Below are 22,338 nucleotides of genomic sequence, written 5' to 3' on the forward strand. Positions count from 1 at the left end.
TATATATTTGTGCATGCATTTTAATGTAGTACTGAGTATTTACCTTGAGATCTGTTCAGTTTTCCTGATGATACTAAGTATATTTATTCTTATCTCACTGCATATTATGAAAATACTTTCACTTATCAAAACAATAAGAATGTTATTACCCCCCAGTCAATAGCCATTAATACAATACCTTGAGTACTTTTATACACTTGCCCCAGGAAATGAACATACTTGATTACACAGTAATATGATATATCCCTTTCTGAATGAACACCCCAATTACAATGCTGTAAGTATGTTTGTTTATATTACCCCCAGCTACCTGGTGTGAGCATGTGAAGGGCAAGCATATAGGGGCAGTTAATTTTCAGGGGTGGGGTGATAATTATCTGCCCCAGGTAGGAATTGCCTGCAGGTGGTGGGGGTAGGATATAAAAGCCCCCTCCTTACAGCTTTCCCTTGTGCTGCTCCTGTTAGAAACACCAAGTGTAGGAAGATGAGGCTGCTGGTTATTTTCTGGCTGTTCATGGATCCTGCTGTAGTAGTGAATAGTCAGTATGTCCCTCCTGGGAGAAGTCAATGGATTCCTTGGCAGGGAAGTTATCCTCGGCCTGTGGTGGGATCTGCTCAGGGCTCATCCAGACAAGTGTCCCAAGAGCAACGTATCAGTGTGCAGTGTGAGGAGCAGGAGATGGTGGTCAATGTGCAGAGGGACCTGTTTGGAACTGGGAAGCTGGTGAAGGCCTCGGACATGACCCTAGGACCCCAGCTCTGCCCACCCAGCTCCCAGAGCACAGATGCCACAGTGATCTTCCAGGCTGGGCTGCATGAGTGTGGGAATGACTTACAGGTAAGGAGGGAGGCTGGTAATCGTAATGTTTATCAATTGAGGGTTTGGTGGAGCAGTGTGGGAGAATGGAGATGTGAGCTTTCCATTTGGGGGCAGATAAAGACCTTGTTTGGTTCCTACAGTTTATTCTCAACACAAATACCACTAAATGTATCTAGCTCCATATAGCCAAACTGGGTCAGTCCAGTTTGGTTTTTAAGAAAGGGCTTTGATTAAATGTAGGTGTCACTGGGATAATTATCCAGACTGAAGCCTATTTCTGTCCATGTATCAAGTAATTGTCCTAATCTTTAAAACCTGACTTGTAAATCTACACTACCAACTGGTCACGTGACCACAATCTGCTCTTGCTGACCCGCTAATAGGAATACAAAATTATTAGCATGTTCTATAGTTATCTGGCTATGGGTTACTGGTAGTTACAGTATGTATTTAAATGATCTGAAGAAACTGTACACAGAATTGGTTGGGGTCTTTACCTTTGCAGTGGCCTTCTGTAAACCTCACTGCATTATATATCCTGTAGTATAAATGTATTAGAGTAACTTCAACTTGTCCACTTTGACCAGTATTTTTCAGGCCCAATAGGATTGCATACACTTAAAGTCATTGGGACACGTGGGTCATACATCCTTCAACCTGATCTGTGATTTTATTTGTTAAAATACATGCAACATATACAATACATATAAAATACAAAATAGAACACAAATTCAGTGCAATTATTTCAAATATTTACATTTCTCCACAGTTTTTCCCACTGTCTGTTCCATTTCTGCCCTCTGTTTCTGCCCTCTGATCTGAGCAACCATCCCTTTCAATGTTTCCTCCTCAAAGTTCCTTTTTATTTACTGACACAAGAACTCTTGACATCCAAAGGTGATACAAAATGGTGGCATTGAGCACTCTCAGGGTGCTGGTGTTAACACCCAGATATGTAGAAGCAAACCCAAACACTATCTCTGCATATGTCTGTGTATGCAAATGTGTTATTCCTAGTCTGTGCGAGGCTTTTTCCCAAACTGCCTGTGAGAAGCTACAATCCTTTATAAGATGCTCTACGGTCTCCAAATGGCCAACACACATCTCCCTGGGACAATCCTTGGTCCCATCCTTCTGGTGCCTCAGATTTTGTCCTGACATAGGTCTTCCCATGACTTGTCAACCACAAAACAACTCATTTTCCAAAGGGATTCGCTTCTCCCTGAAAACCCCCCTTGCCTCCTGAGCTCTGACTGACAGTAGAAAAACCCAACTTGGCGCTAAGAAGGACCTACCTAAGACCAATTTGTATAACACTTTCCTGGGAGTGTCCATTAGTTCTTTCGCAGTTAAATGCCAACCTCTTATTTGTCTAGCAACTCTCCTTATGTAAACTGGAGGATTATATATTTTAGTTATGATTTTTCTTACCGGGCCCTCTATAAACCAGTCTCTTAGAGCCCAAAACCTTGTTTTTAACTTGATGATCTATGGTCTACTCTAACATTATGGTGAGACTGGCCTGACTTTGGCTGGCAGGAATAATGAGCTCTCTTTGTAGTAGAAATGCAGGACTATTTAAACACCATAAACTCTGGATCTTGAATTAAAGGACAATGAAGATTCTGTGATCTGGATTCAGGTTCACATACTGTAGTGATCTAGTGTTTCTTAAATGCACCCTCAGAGTCCTAGTCATGGTTTTGGGATAACAAATTATTTGTTCGTGGATTCAATGTTTTTCTAAAATTCTGTAATGCACAGATCATGTAACTAATATATAATATATTACGTTACTGATTTAAACCCATACATGTCACCTGTGAAGTCTAGACTTCTAATTTGTGTTATTAAAGACTATCATTAACTATATCTCACAATACTGTTGGATATGGTGAGGGGTATTCCTGTGTGGTCAGGAGCTGCATATCCCCATAGTGCACAGCCCTTCCCAAGCCTACTAGTCTTCCCTACCCTTTTCTAATTGATATTTGAAAGGGCTATATAGAGCTTACTTTTCAGGTCTACATTTCAACATTTTATGGTGTGTGTGTGTGGGTCTCGTGTGTGTGGGTCTCGTGTGTGTGGGTCTCGTGTGTGTGGGTCTCGTGTGTGTGGGTCTCGTGTGTGTGGGTCTCGTGTGTGTGGGTCTCGTGTGTGTGGGTCTCGTGTGTGTGGGTCTCGTGTGTGTGGGTCTCGTGTGTGTGTGGGTCTCGTGTGTGTGTGTGGGTCTCGTGTGTGTGTGTGGGTCTCGTGTGTGTGTGTGGGTCTCGTGTGTGTGTGTGGGTCTCGTGTGTGTGTGTGGGTCTCGTGTGTGTGTGTGTGTGTGTGGGTCTCGTGTGTGTGGGTCTCGTGTGTGTGTGTGTGGGTGGGTCTCGTGTGTTTGTGTGTGTGTGGGTCTCGTGTGTGTGTGTGTGTGTGGGTCTCGTGTGTGTGGGTCTCGTGTGTGTGGGTCTCGTGTGTGTGTGGGTCTCGTGTGTGTGGGTCTCGTGTGTGTGGGTCTCGTGTGTGTGTGTGGGTCTCGTGTGTGTGGGTCTCGTGTGTGTGGGTCTCGTGTGTGGGTCTCGTGTGTGTGTGTGTGGGTCTCGTGTGTGTGGGTCTCGTGTGTGTGGGTCTCGTGTGTGTGGGTCTCGTGTGTGTGGGTCTCGTGTGTGTGGGTCTCGTGTGTGGGTCTCGTGTGTGGGTCGTGTGTGTGTGTGTGTGGGTCTCGTGTGTGTGTGTGTGTGGGTCTCGTGTGTGTGTGTGTGTGTGTCTCGTGTGTGTGGGTCTCGTGTGTGTGTGTGGGTCTCGTGTGTGTGTGTGTGTGGGTCTCGTGTGTGTGTGTGTGTGTGTCTCGTGTGTGTGGGTCTCGTGTGTGTGTGTGGGTCTCGTGTGTGTGTGTGGGTCTCGTGTGTGTGTGTGGGTCTCGTGTGTGTGTGGGTCTCGTGTGTGTGTGGGTCTCGTGTGTGTGTGGGTCTCGTGTGTGTGGGTCTCGTGTGTGTGTGTGTGTGTGTGGGTCTCGTGTGTGTGTGTGTGTGTGTGGGTCTCGTGTGTGTGTGTGTGTGTGGGTCTCGTGTGTGTGGGTCTCGTGTGTGTGTGTGTGTGGGTCTCGTGTGTGTGTGTGTGTGTGGGTCTCGTGTGGGTCTCGTGTGTGTGTGTGTGGGTCTCGTGTGTGTGGGTCTCGTGTGTGTGTGTGTGTGTGGGTCTCGTGTGTGTGGGTCTCGTGTGTGTGTGTGGGTCTCGTGTGGGTCTCGTGTGTGTGTGTGGGTCTTGTGGGTCTCGTGTGTGTGTGGGTCTCGTGTGTGTGTGTGTGGGTCTCGTGTGTGTGGGTCTCGTGTGTGTGGGTCTCGTGTGGGTCTCGTGTGTGTGTGTGTGGGTCTCGTGTGTGTGTGTGTGGGTCTCGTGTGTGTGTGTGTGGGTCTCGTGTGTGTCTCGTGTGTGTGTGTGTGGGTCTCGTGTGTGTGTGGGTCTCGTGTGTGTGTGGGTCTCGTGTGTGTGTGGGTCTCGTGTGTGTGTGTGTGTGTGTGGGGGGGTCTCGTGTGTGTGTGGGGGTCTCTGTCTCTTCGGTGTGGGTCTCGTGTGGGTGCTCCGTGCCTGCATAAGTCTATATTAGATGTTGTCTAAGTGACAGAAGACCAACTATTGGGAATACACCTGGTTGGTTCACTGGTGATATTGTCTGCTTAGGAGTTGCCATTGTCCTGTCCTCTCTGCAGATGACCCCAGACTGGCTTGTATACAACACAAACCTGACCTATAGCCCGACCCCTTCAAGGAACTCTCCCATCATCAGGACCAACCCAGCTGTGGTTCTCATCCAGTGCTATTACCCCAGGTAAGAATTTCCCAAATTAAACACAATTAGTTCAGAAATTACATTTAATCATAACCATGTACTAAATTACTATCAAGGTGATGGATCTTAACACATTCTATCTAAGAAATTTAGGTTTGGACAAAAATGCATCTACTGTAAGATCTAAATGGTTATATACTCAAATGCAGTATGATTTGGAGCTAAAGCATTGCTGTCTCAGACTTTTGAGTCCTGTAATTTAAAAATAAATGGCGCATCCAGCTTAATGTAGATGGTCATGATTCTTTGGTTTAATCTCTGCAGATATGGCAATGTGAGCAGCAAGCCAATCAAACCAACATGGGTTCCCTTTAGTTCCACCGTGTCTGTGGAAGAAAAGCTATCCTTCTCTTTGTACCTAATGACTGGTAAGTGCATGACTTTCTGTAAGGGTGGTGGTCTGAGTTTTTTCCTTAACCCTTTCTATGACCTTGTAGATGACTGGAGCTCTCCAAGAACCTCCACTGTGTTCCAGCTGGGTGACATCTTCCATATTGAAGCTTCTATTGACACTGGGAACCATGTGCCTATGACCATCTACATTGACAGCTGTGTGGCCACATTGTCTCCTGATGTAAACTCCAACCCCCGTTATGAGATTATTGCACTGAATGGGTATGGCATTATTTGCAGCATTCCTAATCTGACTAGTGTTTATCCCATGACTTTCAACAATGACATCTCTTTAATCCGCAGGTGCCTGCTGGATGGAAAACTGGAGGAGTCCTCATCTGCTTTTGTATCCCCAAGGCCCCAACCAGACAAGCTTCAGTTCATGATTGATGCCTTCAGGTTTACTGGGATAGATGCCTCCACAGTGAGAATTCTCCTTGTACTTCCATGTGGGCATCGCCTTCTGGGGGATACTGCTGACATGTAAACACTTTCTTCCTAGATCTACATCACATGTCACCTGAGAGCAGCTGCAGCCACCCAGGCACCAAACGCTCTTAACAAGGCTTGTTCCTTCCGTAAAGCCAGCAACATGTGAGTATTTGGGGAGACCCTGTCACAAACGGACTTGCTAAATACTATGAAAGATGGAAAGCTGTATGGGAATTGTTATCTGAAAAGATGACCACACGTTGGCCCAAATTGATTCAGATTGTTCATTGGGAGATTACTCAATCAAGGTTTCCAAAAATGGAAGGGAAAGGGCAGTGGAAATGAGCAGTCTTTGGTGTTGGCTATAGTCACCACTACTTCAATCACATTTTGCCGGCACTCAATCCCTACCCAGAACTGACCCTGATTTAAAACAGGTTCTCCCTCAAATTGGGTCTTTACCTCTAAACTGCTTCAGCCACCATAAAAAAAAAAGTACATGCATAGTAAGACTTGCTATTTCCGGTGCTTTGGTGCCAGTGCTGTCTTGCGGATCGCGTTTCGGCTCCTACAACAGTAGGTGGCCAGGGAGGATTAATACTGAGCAGGGGGTCCCAGATTCTGAACGGAACCCTGAAGCGGTAATCCTGTTCAATACCAACCTTTGTGTGCTGCATAGCTGTCCCCGTCTCCATCTGCCATCCCCAGCAGCTCTGAAGAGAAGCAGTCTCCAGCCTGTCAACCCCTGGATGATGTAGATGCCCAAATATTGGTCTCTACATTGTGAGGGGGGATACTATGAGGGGGGATACTATAGGACTGCATTCTGTCAAAGGGGCCTGGGCAGGACATTTGACACTGTCCAGCCCACTTCATGACTGAATATGGTGCTATAACCGTCCACCTCATGATGGATGTATATTCGGAATCTTCGTCCTCCAGACTGCTTCTTGCCTTCAGAGCGGCTGGGGACAGGAGATGTGAGGGAGCTGTGCACCCAAGGTTTGTATCGGCCCATCAAGTAAAGGATTAATGCTGCTAGGGTCCCATTCAGAAGCATGGACAACCACAACGTTAATTCTGACTGATCACAAACCTTGTTTGTCTACGGCACTAAAAATGTCTTACTAAATCTATAGTTTTAGTTGTATAGCACCAGTAATGGACATGTGTTACTGCTGTAATGACCTGTCATAAGAATAAGCACTTAATACATAAAAGTAACATTTGTAGCTGGAGTCTATAATCTTGGTGGTAAAAAAAAAACTCTCTGACCAGTAAGAGGGTACAATATATAATATAAAAGTACCATCTTCAAGTGATCATTTAACGCAAAGGGACCTACAATGTATGTCTTGGTGCTAACGCAGCATGTAAAATAATGTAATTATGGGACTTCATACATACACCTCATTTTGCATCATGTCAAATGATTGAGGCAGTTTAAATAAAATTAGTAAATACTTGTTGGAAGTAGAATATAATTGGTGCATTAATTTGACGCCAGATTCCCATCGCAATGCTTGGTAGTCGGTACACAGGCCTGTAAATAAACTCAGACTGGTGCTGTTGGCTTCTACTGTATGTATCTCTCGGCACAGTTGGTCCCCTGTGGAAGGTCCCAGTAACACGTGTAGCTGCTGTGAAACTGGAAACTGTGCAGCAACCGCAGGTCAGAGCAGAAGAAATAACCCGTCGCAGAATAGAAGACCTTGGAGAAGAGAAGTAGCACTTGGTAAGTGACCTTGTATTCTGCTTTAGGCTTTACCTTCAGGCTACGGATAAGATGCAGGGACATGCTGTGATATCAGGGCACAAGATTATGGTGGAACAAATGGGACAACCTATGCTCTGCTTATTTACAACCAATGATGTACAGTTGCCCACTAATGTGTAAATGAGCCAGTTGGTTATTTGAAATGAATGCACTCATGGGTTTTGTCTTGAGGTAACAAAATAGTGTATCAAACTACAGATGATGCTTCATTACCCAGTTAACACAGAAAATATTGCATGAGTTGCCATTTTAAAATGGTACCCTAGTACTGTGATAATGGGTATAGTGCCTCCTACATTAATTTTTAAAATGCATATGGAGCCATCTTAAACCAGCAGCAGTATTCCAAAAGATGCATTGATGGTCTTCTAGCACTAGAAGGGTTCTTATGGAATATTACAGGTGTATCATATGGGCTAGAGTCCTAAAGATAAAAATGGCCAACTTTTTTGGGGTAATACATTATTTCACCATTTTATTCTTTTCTATACGGTAGTATGGATGTAGCCAGCTCTAACCCAGATAACCTGACCTATCCTGTTAGAACGCAGAACCCTTCAAAGGCAGAATGAGAACCTCACCAGAACAATGGAGCTTGATGTATGTTTCGGTAGCCCACTCAAAAGCTTGTTTTCAGCAAGCCTGGCTCAAGTTGACATTTGCAAAGTTCACGTGGGTCAGATGGTCCTTTGTTAGGAAGTATAGCTTCATACTGCATAACTTCTTGGTGCATAGATGTGTACAGCTTTCAGAACATCTCCAGTCTTTAAACATGGTTATTTTCTAAATACAGGGTAAAAAGTTACCAACGCTACAGTAAATATATAAATAACACACTCCATTCAATAGCAGACATAATATAGTGATTCTCTGCTATTTACTAGAGTACTTGTATGGATTCCCCTCTCCCATGTTTACTAGATGTAATATATCCATTGGTTCTACCAACCATTCTCATAACTGGACTAACCGATTTTTCCTCTGCAGGCCCACACTCTGAGCAAGAACAAGCGTTTGCAACTCTGGGCCCCCTGCTTGTCGTCGGCCCCCCTGACTACAAGGCATCTGCAACAAGGGAGGAGTCCAAACAGATGGCTGAGATTGGGGTGTTGGTGGCAGTGGGGGGTTTGTGTCTTGTTCTAATGTCTGTCTGCATTATTGTGACTGTATCACGTTTCTCTAAGAGGAGAGTGCTTCTGCTGACTGTGCAGAAATAAAGCCTTTCAGGATGTTATCTGGTAATTATATTCAACTCTTATTTATGAATGAGACTCCCTGATTTTTGGTGCAAAAAAAATAAACTTTTTGTATGGTCCATAAATCTCCTCTCTATCCCAGTAAGTCAGTGGATGTGTGAGATTTACTCCTGCATCTCTTCGCTTTCCTGTCGCACTACAACAAACTCATCTCGTGCATGATCTCCCAACTTGACAAATGCTGCATTGTCTCTGGCCTTCCTGTCTCCCAACTCCACTCATCCAAGTATGTTGCAGTTGGCCAACTCAAAGGGGCCCAGCTTGAAAACATTTTTATTTGTACATGAGGCACGAGAGGAGGATTTTCCAAGGTAACAGGCTCTTTCCGTGAGTTTTATCCCCTCCAGAGACGCCATTATGATGAGTCAATACATGTTGGTTTTCTGAGTGAGTAAAACCATAACATTAGTGAGTTTGACCAGGGCACCTAGTTCTAAACAAAAAAAATTCAATGTAGAGAATTAAAAAGGCTGTGCTAATTTCATATGATGCAGGAGTTCATGTATAATCTTGAGATGTTGGCCATCCTTAATACATTGGACAGATGGGCATTACAATCCTGGTATCCTACAGTAATTAAAAAGAAATAAAGGTCTTGGGCACATGTTAGGCCTTGATGTGCCATAAAACTCCAATCTGGAATTGGGTGTTTTACACTAAGGTGACTTCTGATGCTGGAAGGTGTCTTGGCATTGATTAGAGGGTGTATGGAAATAGAGCAGTGAAGTTCTTACCAGAATATCTCAGAAAATGTACTTAATTTTTTTTTTTTTGTAATTGGGTTAAGGATAGAAGGGCTTTTGTCTGTGTGAAAGACTACTCTGTGACCAAGGTCAACACCAGGAGATGGACATGGTCTTCAATTTCAGCTTGGCTTGCGGGTTACCTGGTGGAGATCTTCCATACACACTGGTTTAGTCTAAGGCACAGTTACATTTCAGTAGATAGGGCCCAAACTGCATTAGATTGATGGGTCCTTAACAAGGTTGGGGAGATTTGGCATGTACCTATATCTGACCCAAAACTATTCTAATTTGGAGATGATGAATGCAAAATAGTCTAAAGAAGCAATAAACCTGTTAGTCAGAAGCTTAAACACATGAAGGCAAAATAGCCCTTCGCAGTTACTCGGGATCTGACAGACTTGTCTACTTTTTTTGCATTCTGTGGGGGGGTTTGTGTCCCTCCCTTGAGGATGTTGATGTATGCCATTTGAGGGACTAAACATTGTGATCAGTTACTTTAAAGATTGACTACCACACAAACACGTGTTCTGAGCTTGCAGGGATTGTGTTCACTGTTGACCACAAATCATTTAACCTTCAAGGTAGGCTTTGGTAATCCAGACGCGATCACATGACGTGAAATGGACCACGATGGGCTCTCCTTGCGATTTGAAATATGTATCAATTTATAGTAAGGTCTTCATATCCCTTGCAAATGACAAACAATGGGAGGCTGAATCAAAATGTGTTGGGGCAACAGACAAGGATTGTAACCACGGTACCTGGAAGATCGTTTGGTGACGCCTTCATCGAGCAGTGCTTCGAGGAGATGATTGATAGCTATGTATGAAACTGGCTTCACATTTTAGTACTGTATAGCCAATATCAATGAAGTTTGGCATTGTTTAACCAGCGATTTGTTTGTTTCCGTAGTTGGATTCAAGGTTTGCGTTGCTGCGGGAAGCCGGGGAACCCTGACCGAAACATTCCCTGGCAGCGGGAAATCTCTGGGGGTGTCCAAATTTGAAGAACAAACTCCACACACCCCCTCTGCAGGAAGCCACAGCTTTTACTGTCCCCGGAACCAACGCATTCTGCTTTTCATCCTGCCGCACCCACACATCTGGCTACATCTCTACTTGGAAGATAAATCTCAGTTGGAAAAGTATGGCAAAAAGAACTAATTCTATCCCAAGTATTAATACACAATAGTCTTACCAAGGGGTAATAAACCCATAGTAGGCCTTTACGTTCATGTGAGTAATAGCAATTGTACTGTAGGTTCATATCCATAAGAGACATTTCGGGTTCACAACTCTTCCTCAGCAGAAATGGAAAGAAGGACATAAGTGACGCGCTCCCGGGAATCTGCTGTTTGCTGAATGAGGCAAAACTCATTGTTAACTTATTTTTTTTCCCCCATCAGGAGCAAAAATAAAAATAGCTATTAAATGCAAAATTAATTTTCCTTTTGATGATGAATTTTGAAAAAGAACTCGTCTTTGAATCGTCACCATGTTACTTATTAAGGGCCAAATGTACCAAACGGTATTCTGCCATAATGTACCTACGTCAATGGTATCTACCAGCGTCAGAAGTGGTTTATGGCAGAAGAGTGCTTGGTAGTATGGGCCTGTGTCAATATGAACTTTGTGATCTTACAGGATGAGAAGAGTTGCTTTGTCAACAAAAACAGCCACTAAAAAGGTGTATAATCTTAGCAATAAGTTCATACTTTAATAATGTTGGACTCTATTCATTAATAACACTTCCAGCGTTGGTGAACATTTTACTCCCATTGACTGCTGAAAACTTCCTGAGCAAGAATCTACGGAGCGTGGATATCGCACTCAATACACCAACGTCAAACTACGACACAGTTCGCACCCTAGTGTAACAAAAAAAGACATTGGGTCACTCGCCCGTTCATGAAGTAGTCCGTCTTCAGGAAAGCGTCTCTCCTTTTCCTCGCTGGTGGTGTGAGATTGGCACGTGGGTGCAGCCCGGTCAGGCGCACATGGCAGGACATCCAGAAGATGAGAAGAAGCACAGGGGGATGCTGATCTAAACATCACATTTACTAGGTCGTTGAGAGAGAGCCAAGTGCTATACAGATGCAGCCACCAGTATTAGAACACTTTTACCTGGGAGATTCTGGGGCAGTCTCACAGTAAATGGCCTCAACATTTCTGTGAGCTTCTTAATGGCCCATCGGATTAACAAAGTAGGGAGTCCCTGCAGTCCCATTCAAACTGATTGGGAGTGCAGGGCCCCCTGCTGTGTTAATCTGATGTATCCCTGTGAAATAAAACCTGCTATGCAAGCAAATTTAATGTAAAGAATATTTATTCAAACACAAGACAAGCGGTGCAGTGCCCGCTATAGAGTACAGTGTACACTTGCACTACACAATCAAAAAGTATATATAAAGATACGCTCAAATGCTTTGATACACACGGTGCAGGCTTAAAATGCCCCAGTTTTTGCTCCAAAATTGCCTTGATACAAAGTCCCTATAGTAATGAGGGACAGGAATGGGGTTAATATGGGAGAGAAGCTCATACCCGTTCTGCAGAGCTCTTTATATGTTATGAGAAAGGATCTTCTGCAGATAAGACAATGAGCTAGAGGAGCGATACTCTGCAGAACATCAGAATGAGTTAGAGGAGCGTTACTCCACAGATATCACAATGGGATCGAGGACTGATGCTCTGCAGATCTCTTTATGAGTTAGTGGAGTGATGCTCTGCAGATATCACAATGGGCTAGTAGAGTGATGCTCTGCAGAGATAACAATGGGTTAGTGGAGTGATGCTCTGCAGAGATAACAATGGGTTAATGGAGTGATGGTCTGCAGATATTACAATGAATTAGTTGACCGCTGCTCTGCAGATATTACAATGAATGAGGGGAGTGATGCTCTGCATATATCACAATGGGTTGTGGAGATCCCAATGATTTGGTGGAGTGATGCTCTGCAGATATCACAATGAATTAGGGGAGTGATGCTCTGCAGATATCACAATGGGTTACAGGAGTGATAATCTGCAGATATCAGAATTGTTTGGTGGCGTAATACCCTGCCAATATTACAATGGGCCAGCGGTGTGAGACTCTGCAGATCTCTTAATGAGCTAGTGGCGTGATGTTCTGCAGATAGCTTAATGAGTTAGTGGAGTGATGCTCTGCATACATCACAATGGGTTAGTAGAGTGATGCTCTGCAGGGATAACAATGGGTTAGTAGAGTGATGCTCTGCAGATATCACAATGGGTTAGTAGAGTGATGCTCTGCCGGTTACTCTAGCAGAAACGGCAGATACTGCCGGATGCTTTGCAGTATAGCCAATAACAGTAAATGAGTAGGGAGCGTTAATGGAGCAACGCTCTGCAGGACTTTACAAGGGGAAATGGTTGATCCTGGGCATGTCTCTGGCAGGGAAGAGGTTAAGGAAAACACACTGCATAGACTTTAGCATGGAAGGGGTTAATGGATCGACACTGCAGAACCTTCCCAAGGAAGGGGTTAATGGTTCAACATTGACCCGAAGAGCTAACAGTCTAATTCATTATGTTTGATGTCTGTGGCTCCAACACATTCCGCAGTGCAGTACAATGTGGGAGGGAGGGAACAATGTATGACGAGTGGACACATAAGCTGAGACACCCTGAGGCTCCCTGACCCAAGGAACTGACACTCTAGGAGGATATAGTACTTTTCTCATACATGTCTGATCAGTACTCATGCTGCAGAGTACTGAGTCTAACACATTCATCCTACTGAACATAAATACCTTATACATTAAAATAATACTCTATGCTCAGTACCCTGACAATGAACAAGCCGCAATGTATAATAATGGGGAGTACCTTCACAGTCAGCTTACGAAATACTATAAATTAATGTTGCGCTGTATAAAAATACGGATCATACTGAATAGTATTTAGTACTACTATTACTCCAGTATGTATACTCTTTCCTAAAATAAGCATGCAGCGTCCTATATAAATAATAAGTATCTCTATATACATCCCGCCCCATAAAAGTAAACATGCTGCATTGCATAATTCTGGGGAGTATTACTCTACAAAAGTATCCTAAAATAAGCATACCACATTATATAAAAAGACTGAGTATCTCTGAAAAACTATCTGGCCCCTAAGAATGAACGTGCTGCATTATACAAAAGTACCTCTAAATGTACTGTTTCCTGAGAAATTAACATGCAGTATTATATACTAATGATGAGTACCTATCTATGCTACGTCTGCATTGTTAGGTAGTACTGAGTATTTATCTCTTGATCTGTTTAGTTTCCTGATGATACTAATTATATTTATTCTTATCTCATTGCATTTGGACAAAATACTTTCCTTTATCAAAACAATAAGAATGTTATTACCGCCCAGTCAATAGCCTTTAATGCAGTACCTTGAGTACCTTTAAACACCTGCCCCCCCCCTTAGAAATTAACATACTTTATTTCAGAGTAATATGATATATCCCTTTCTGAATGGACACCCCAATTACAATGCTGTAAGTATGTTTGTTTATATTACCCCCACCTACCTGATGTGAGCATGTGAAGGACAAGCAATTAGGGGCAGTTAATTGTCAGGGGTGGGGTGATAATTATCTGCCCCAGGTAGGAATTGCCTGCAGATGGTGGGTGGAGGATATAAAAGCCCCCTCCTTACAGCTTTCCCTTGTGCTGCTCCTGTTAGAAACACCAAGTGCAGGAAGATGAGGCTGCTGGTTATTTTCTGGCTGTTCATGGATCCTGCTGTAGTAGTGAATAGTCAGTATGTCCCTCCTGGGAGAAGTCAATGGATTCCTTGGCAGGGAAGTTATCCTCGGCCTGTGGTGGGATCTGCTCAGGGCTCTTCCAGACAAGTGTCCCAAGAGCAACGTGTCAGTGTGCAGTGTGAGGAGCAGGAGGTGGTGGTCAATGTGCAGAGGGACCTGTTTGGAACTGGGAAGCTTGTGAAGGCCACAGACATGACGCTAGGACCCCAGCTCTGCCCACCCAGCTCCCAGAGCACAGATACCACGCTGATTTTCCAGGCTGGGCTGCATGAGTGTGGGAATGACTTGCAGGTAAGGGGCAGTGGGTGATTGTAATCTGTATCAACTGAGGGTTTGGTGGAGCAGTGTGGGAGAATGGAGAGGTCTGAGCTTTCCATGTGGGAGCAGATAAATATATTGTTTGGTTCCTACAGTTTATTTTCTCTAAACACCAATACGATTAAGGTTATCTATTTTCAGATTAACAGTTTAATGTGTCTATTTTTAAAAGTTAAATCTAGTTGCATTGGGATAATTCTCCAAGCTACACAACCTAATTCTTTTTAGGTTTCAGTGGTCATCCTAATTTTTAAAACCTGTTTCAGTTTTACCTACAGTACTAAATGCTGTCCCATGTATACACACCAAAATCTGGACTTGGGATATTGGTACTGCAGGTTATGTATCTGGATGAACTTGAGAATCTCCACAAAGGATGATCTGAAAGATTGTGGTCCTGACCGAGACAGTGGCTCTCTGTAAACCTATGTAGCCTGGAGCTCCCGTGGCTCCTGGAGACCCCCCTCCCCTTGGGCAGCTCGGTCGCGGGTGTCGAGAGACCCGACGGCTGCTTCCAAGGGTGGGGGCTGGAGCAGGGAGCAGCGCGGCTTCTGCCTGCGGCCGGTTGCCGGGGACGCGATCGGGCGGTTGCTAAGGCCGCGATCGCGTCTCTAAGGTCCCGGCGGCCGGACAAGTAGGGCGCCGCCATTGAGGACACTGTTGCGCATGCGCAGGGACGCGTAGGCGCAGGGACAGCCCCCGAGACAGGGATAGCTCGCGCGAGAGCAGGGAAAGCTGAGGGAAGGTCGAGGCAGCCCGGGAAAGCTTGCGCAAGCGCAGTGAAGGTAGGGAAAAGCCCGCGAACCCCTAGCCTACCAGGGAAGGCTCTGAGCTGGGACTACATATCCCAAGAGCCTTTGCGAGCCCCATGTGACCCCAGGGAGCCAATAGGGCTTAGGAGACCCCTGGAAAAAGAGATACATTTGGCGGGCTTGGAGCACGTTAGATCAGTCAGAGGAAGGAGCAGCCAAGGGAAGGAGGTAGGGTACAGGAGTCAGGGACTCCCCTGTACTAGGCCAGCACCCCCTTGGTCCGAGATAGCTCAGCTCCCCAGTAAGGTGAGTGTTGCCAGGGGCAGCCCTCAGGATAGGGACCCTGCCACTTACATTAGTGGGAGCTGGGGAAAGGAAGGTTACAGAGAGTTGGAGTCAGGGAGCTGTAGGGAAGTAGGGTGCGGGGAGCGAGTGCAGCTTCTGCCCCATATAGGTACCTACACCCCAGGTAGGCCCCAACGCCCCACTAGTTTAGTGGGTAAGTGCTTAGGGAGGCCCGAGATAGGGACGCTGCCCTTTAGCATAGAGTGCTGCCTTGTCAGAGTCACGGCTGTTAGTGCTGTGAGGTCTGACAGGCAGGCACCTTGTTTTGCAGCACGTTGGCTGCAGCCTCCAGTGAGCTACAGCTTGCTGCTGTAGGCGCTGGGACTAGTTAGCAAGTAGTGAGGCTGAAGGGACTTGGGTAGTTAGGGGAGTGGGACAGGTCATTACCCCTGCAGGCCCATAGGAGTTCCCCCAAGCCACTACAGGTTGCTGTACTACAGGGACAGGCCCTAGGTTAGGGTTCCTGTCACGTTAGTACTACTTAGATAGATAGGGACACAGCGGCTGCTGCTGTTCCTGTGGAAGCGGTTGGACCCACGTTGAGGTCCACAGAGACGATTCCAGAGTGGGACCGCCCTAGCGGTGCGCACGTGCCGGAGTTCGCTTGGATAATCAGACGGATTCATCACACGTCTGACCCTTTGTGAAGATTGCTGACCCGAGCACCGGAGTGCTCGGCAGGTATCTAATACATAAGTGCACCACCGGGCCCTTAGCTTAACTGTGACTGCGCAGTCACCCATTGACTCTCTGCAAGAGTGCGGGACATTGGGTGGGGATTCTCGGGACACTGGGTGGGATCACCTGGTGTTGGGGAAGCGTCCTGCGTGACGCAGTAGGTGTCTCCTCGAGAGAGGGACACAGGTTATATTGTGGTACTGCCGTGATATGTTGTTTGCATGTTAGTAAAGTCCTTAGTTATTATATACCCGTGTATATGATTATTGTATTGTCCTGCTAGGAACCACTCCCCCTCTGGTGGGAGCCATCGCAGGTGGAGGCGCTGAATTGAGTAAGTGGTTACCCCTAGTATAATTGCCCCAGGTTCCCCGTGGCGGAAGCTCAGCCCTCCTGCGAGCCAACAGGTAATGCACCACACCTATGGTAACACCGTATGTTCCTTGCACCCACATCAGATCTGCGATTGGGGGGGGAATACCCGTTACACCTAAATGCGTTATAAATCTAATATTAAATGCATTAGAGTAACTTCAACTTCTCCCCTTAGACCTGTAGTTTTACCAGGCCCAATTGGATGGCATACATTTAAATGGTCAGTGGTCATTCTTGAGGGAGGTCTTCAATTTGCTCTTCTGTGGTCTAATCTATCATTATGATGAGACCTCTGGTTTGTTATATGAGCATGAGCTCTCTGTGGTAGACATACATGGCTATTTACACAATGAACTCCGGTTCCGTATTTGAAGGACTGTATGAAAAATTCTGCTATGGATTCAGGTTTACCATAGTGATCTAATTTCTGAATTGCACCTTCAGGGAGTCTTAGTTGTAGTTTTGGGCTAACCAATTATTCATGGAAAAAAAATTGTATTAAATGCTGTAGTGCACAGATCTTGTAGGTTTGTGTTTTTTTTTTTTGTTTTTTTTAACGTAAAATCATTACGTCTTTAATGGGACAAAACTCTAGATTTAACTAGATCATCCCAGAATCCAATTCAGATATGATGAAAGCCCAGGAGGATCTGCTTCCTTTTTTATATAAAGGCTCAAAACCTTTCAGCTAGAGAAACTTCAAAGTCCTTCACTCCCAGCTTTGTAATGCTGCTGGTGGGGTATTTCCATGTGGGTAGGTGCATTGAAACACCATGGCAAACAGCGCCTGCCTCCCTCCCTTCCCCCTTTATCTAATGTTTTGGAAGTGCTATGTGGACAGGTTACTTGATGGGTCTACATTCCAACATTTGATAGGGGTCTTTGAAAAGGATTTCTAGGAGTAGCACTTTATTGACCACTGCCTCTGAAACTGATATGAATCTGTCTGCTCCACTTTATTTATTTTATTTTTTATTCAGGCTAAAGGAGTTTAAGCTCTTCAGTGTGGGTGCCCATATTGTCTGCTTAAGTCTGTACTAGATCTTCTATGCTAAATAAGACCAACTATTGGGAATTCAACTGGTTTGCTGGTGATATTGCTAGTTTAGGACTTGTCGTTGTCCTGTCCTCTCCACAGATGACCCCTGAATGGCTTGTATACAGCACAAACCTGACTTACAGCCCAACCGCTTCAAGGAACTCTCCCATCATCAGGACCAACCCAGCTGTAGTTCTCATCCAGTGCTATTACCCCAGGTGAGTGTACAGTTCAGTCTCGTCTTCATTGAAGTCAGACAGCTGTTAAAAATGCTGACTGAAAATAAGTGAAGCTGCTACACATGTGTAACCCCCCTGTCTGCTATCAGCACAGGACAGGGCCCCTTTAAGAATTACATTCTACAGGACGATGAGACTGGGCTTAGCCAAGGGAATGACAGTTGGTGTCAGTTGGAAAGGGATTGCTGAGGGGACTTGGGAGGCAGTTTGTTTTGATATGGTGAGTCTGCTGCAGAACACTCTGCAAGAGCTTGACTGATCCATGGAGAGAGGAGGCTGGTGGATTTTGCTGGCCAGTACAAAGTACAGTGACACACCTCGGAGAGCACAGCAACAGCTAAGATGAGACATATCCGGATTTAACAGCCAGAGGAAAGAAAGGGATTTCCCTGCATTGGAACACAGGTTGTTTTAAAATTAACTGTAATATGCAGCAGCCTGCATCTGTTTGAATCCAGAGCTCCAACGAAAGGTCATTGTACAAATACCATGTCTGATCAACAGGGTATGTGAACTAACATGCAGTGACTGTAAAATATATAGGTGCAGCATTGGTCATATTTTTGGGTACGATTTCAGAAATACTGTGGTTGTGGTAGCCCTGTGCAAGTGTCCATTCAAAATGATAAAGTAATATAAAGTTTGTTACTTGGTTTTGTCTAATTACTCCTGCTTTCCACTCTGTACTACCCACTATAAGGGTTAAACCCCAAGTTACAGGACTCATGCCCCCACCTCAGTGACAGGTTCTATAGTCTGTGGTAAGTAAAGAGGTGTTACACATGGCTAGTCGTGATAGATTTTTTTTGTTTATCTGTACAGATATAGCAATGTGAGCAGCAAACCAATTAAGCCAACATGGGTTCCCTTTAGTTCTACCGTGTCTGTGGAAGAAAAGCTGTCCTTCTCTTTGTACCTAATGACTGGTAAGTGCATGTCCTTCTGTAAGAGTGGTGGCTTGAATTTTCCTTAACCCTTTCTATCACCTTGTAGATGACTGGAGCTCTCAAAGAACCTCCACAGTGTTCCAGCTGGGTGACATCTTCCATATAGAAGCTTCTGTTGACACTGGGAACCATGTGCCTATGACCATCTACGTTGACAGCTGTGTGGCCACATTGTCTCCTGATGTAAACTCCAACCCCCGTTATGAGATTATTGCACTGAATGGGTATGGCATTGATGCAGCATTCCTAATCTGACTAGTATTTATCCCATGACTTTCAACAATAACCATCTCTTTAATCCACAGGTGCCTGCTGGATGGAAAACTGGAGGATTCCTCCTCTACTTTCAGATCCCCGAGGCCCCAACCAGACAAGCTTCAGATCATGATCGATGCCTTCAGGTTTACTGGGATAGATGCCACCACAGTGAGAATTCTCCTTGTACTTCCATATGGGCAGCACCTTTTGGGGATTTGTCTACTTTTTCTGCTGACATGTAAACACTGCTTCTTTCTAGATCTACATCACCTGCCATCTGAGCACAGCAGCAGCCAACCAGGCACCAAACGCTCTTCACAAGGCTTGTTCCTTCAGTAAAGCCAGCAACACGTGCGTATTTGGGGAGACCAAGTCACAAACTGAATGGCTATCTAAATACTATGATGCATTAGACATGACTAGTATGATTGTGATAGTTTTACAGTAGCTGAATGACAAAGGTGGTAGCACTTATGCTATAAGTGTAATTAAGGCTGTATAAGGAAAATGGAAACCCTTTACATCAATGGGTTGTAATCTGAATAAAGAGTAACATACACATTGGCAAATAGATTAGTGCTCTAGTCTCCAATTGAGTAATCTCCCAATGAGCAGGCTGGATCCCTTAAGACGTTTCCACTGCCCTTTACCTTCCATTTTTGGAACGGAGCACGGTCCTTGAAGTTGTGGTGACATGTATCCAGCACAAATGTTTTGCCCGCACTTTATCCATACCCAGAGCTGATACTGTTTTTAAGACGGCTTCTCTGTCCAACATTACCCCTCAGCTGCTTCAGCCCAACATTAAAAAATAAACCGGAAACGGTATGTACAGACTACCTGACTGCAGACACTAAAACTGTAAGCGGCCAGGGAGGATTAATTTTGGGAGACCCGGCTTCTAAATGGAACCCTGCAGCAGTAATCCTGTTGGGCCCTCGGACACTAGAAGCTACCAACCTTTTTAGATGAGCTGCACAGCCGCTTCCCCATACCCAGCATCTCTGCCCAAACCCCTTGATGTAGATTCCTGAATCTCGGTCTCTACATTGTGATGGGGAATACTATAGGACTATATTCTGTCTGTCAAGGGGGCTGAACTGTCATTGACTTGTCCAACCCCTTTGACCAAATATTGTCCTATAGTGTTGCACCTCATGATATGGAGACCCATATTTAAGAAACTACATCCAGGGGGTTGGCCACAGACTGGTTCTCATCTTCAGAGCTTCTAGTGACGGAGGATGGAGACTGTGCAGCTCCTCCAGAAGGTTAGCATTGGCCCATAAATTGAAGGCTTAACACTGCTGGGGTCCCATTCAGACACATGGACACCCATGGCGTTAATCTTCCCTGGCCGCAAACCTTTCTGTTCTGGGTGCCGTAAACTTCCACATGCTGGTCCAAGGCACCAAGTAAGTCTTACTATATGTGTATTTTTATTTGTATCGCTCCAGCCATGTACATGGCACATTACAGCAGTAATACACATGACAAGGACAGGAATCAGCACTTCACATAAGTAACATTGGGTAAAGGAGTCCCTGCCCCAAGAGCTTACAATCTGTAGTGGCAAGTAGGGTACTGGGTGACCAGTAGGAGGGTAGAGTGTATTTAACACTAAACAAACACTTATATTGGCGTTCATTTGACACCAGATTCCATTTCTCTTCGCAATGCTCGGTACACAAGCAGGTAAGGGAATAAACCTGGTTCTGTGCTGTTAGCTTCTATGTATCTCTCGGCACAGTTGGTCCCCTGTGGAAGGTCCCAGTAACACGTGCAGCTGCTGTGAAACAGGAAACTGTGCGGCAACCGCAGGACAGAGCAGAAGAAATAACCCTCCACATAATAGAAGACCTGGGAAAAGAGAAGCGGCACTTGGTGAGTGTTACCCTTGTCCTCCTGCTTTAGTCTTTACCTTCAGGCTACGGAGAAGATGCAGGGACTGGCTGTGAGGTCAGGGCACAATATCATGGTGGTACAAATGGGATTACCATCTACTATTAAAAATGGGCACATGCTCTGTGCTTATTTACAACCAATGACTTGAAGTTTACCATTTATGCAAGTGGGTTATTTGACATTCAAATGCACTCATGGGTTCTGTCTTTATTGTGAGGTAGTGTTTATCAAACTACAGTTGAAGCAGGTGTCATTACCCAGTTAACAGACAACGTTGCCATTGGTTTAAAATGGTACCAAGTATTGATACAGAAGCTCTGCACACCATTGCAGTAAAAATATAAATAACATTGGCCATTCAATAGCAGACCTTATTATGGAAATCCTTATTGGCTAAAGTCTTAGCTGTTACCTACTGTACTTGTATGGATTCCCCTCTCTCACATTCACTTGTTGTAATAGAACCATTTTGTCCTACCAGCCATTCTCTTACCTGTACTAATAACCTATTTGTCCTCTACAGGCCCACACTCTGAGCAAGCATTTGCCACTCTGGGCCCCCTGCTTGTCGTCGGCCCCCCTGACTACAAAGCATCTGCAACACGGCAGGAGTCCAAACAGATGGCTGAGATTTGGGTGTTGGTGGCAGTGGGGGTTTTGTGTGTTGTTGTAATGTCTGCTTGCATTATTGTGACCGTATCCCATATCTCTAAGAGGAGAGTGCTTGTGCAGAAATAAAGCTTTATATTTATATAAAGTGTGTTATTGTCTGGTAATTTCCAACTCTTCCTATTTGAGTGACTCCCTGATTTTTTTTTTTTTTTTTTTTTTTTTATATAAATACTTTCTTTATGATTTCCATGAAGTCATAGGATGTTTGAGAATTGCTCCGGCATCTCTGTCCTGTCCAGTCACCACAAACTAATCACATGCATGATATCCCAACTTCACAAAAGCAACATTTTCTTTGACCTTCCAGTCTCCCAACTCCAATATAGTATGGTTTTTTTTTTAGATTCAATTCCCATGTTTCTAAATGTCGTGTTTTTTTTAAATTTTTTATTTATTTTATTTATACATGAGGCACAAGAAGATGAGGGAGATTTCCAAGGTAACTGTCACTTGCCAAAGGGTTAACCCACTCAAGCAACTGTGATTTAGTCATTACTTGTGTTTTGAGTGGGTAACATTTCTGAGTCTGAACAGGGAACCTATTTAGAAACCATGCTTTTCAGTCTTGAGAATAAGGGAGGTTTTGCTAGTATCCAATGAGGTGGCGCTACTCTATTGTAATAGCCTGTTCGGCTTGTGGCGCCAGAACCGACGCGACGTCACTTCGGGGTGGACGGAGAGCACACCCCTTATCAATTAATTTTGTGGGATGAAAAGTTACTCGTTAAAAAGGTACTGTAGCGTGAAACACGTCAGTGTTACTTTT

General features: G+C 44.7%; 2 protein-coding genes across 2 annotated transcripts; both read left to right on the forward strand.

Annotated features, from left to right (window-relative positions):
* The first annotated feature begins 448 nt into the window (after positions 1-448).
* Positions 449-8,474, forward strand: LOC142471031 (zona pellucida sperm-binding protein 3-like). The gene is made up of 8 exons (XM_075577829.1): positions 449-838; positions 4,516-4,634; positions 4,920-5,023; positions 5,093-5,270; positions 5,352-5,472; positions 5,551-5,642; positions 7,082-7,215; positions 8,245-8,474. Exons 1-8 carry the CDS (start codon positions 485-487, stop codon positions 8,472-8,474), a joined length of 1,332 nt encoding a protein of 443 aa, XP_075433944.1. The 5' UTR covers positions 449-484.
* A 5,469-nt stretch (positions 8,475-13,943) lies between these two features.
* Positions 13,944-21,638, forward strand: LOC142471032 (zona pellucida sperm-binding protein 3-like). The gene is made up of 8 exons (XM_075577830.1): positions 13,944-14,335; positions 17,651-17,769; positions 18,613-18,716; positions 18,784-18,961; positions 19,043-19,163; positions 19,255-19,346; positions 20,746-20,879; positions 21,424-21,638. Exons 1-8 carry the CDS (start codon positions 13,982-13,984, stop codon positions 21,636-21,638), a joined length of 1,317 nt encoding a protein of 438 aa, XP_075433945.1. The 5' UTR covers positions 13,944-13,981.
* Positions 21,639-22,338: the final 700 nt, after the last annotated feature.

The sequence above is a fragment of the Ascaphus truei genome, chromosome 20 (genome assembly GCF_040206685.1).
Source record: "Ascaphus truei isolate aAscTru1 chromosome 20, aAscTru1.hap1, whole genome shotgun sequence".
NCBI lineage: Eukaryota > Metazoa > Chordata > Amphibia > Anura > Ascaphidae > Ascaphus > Ascaphus truei.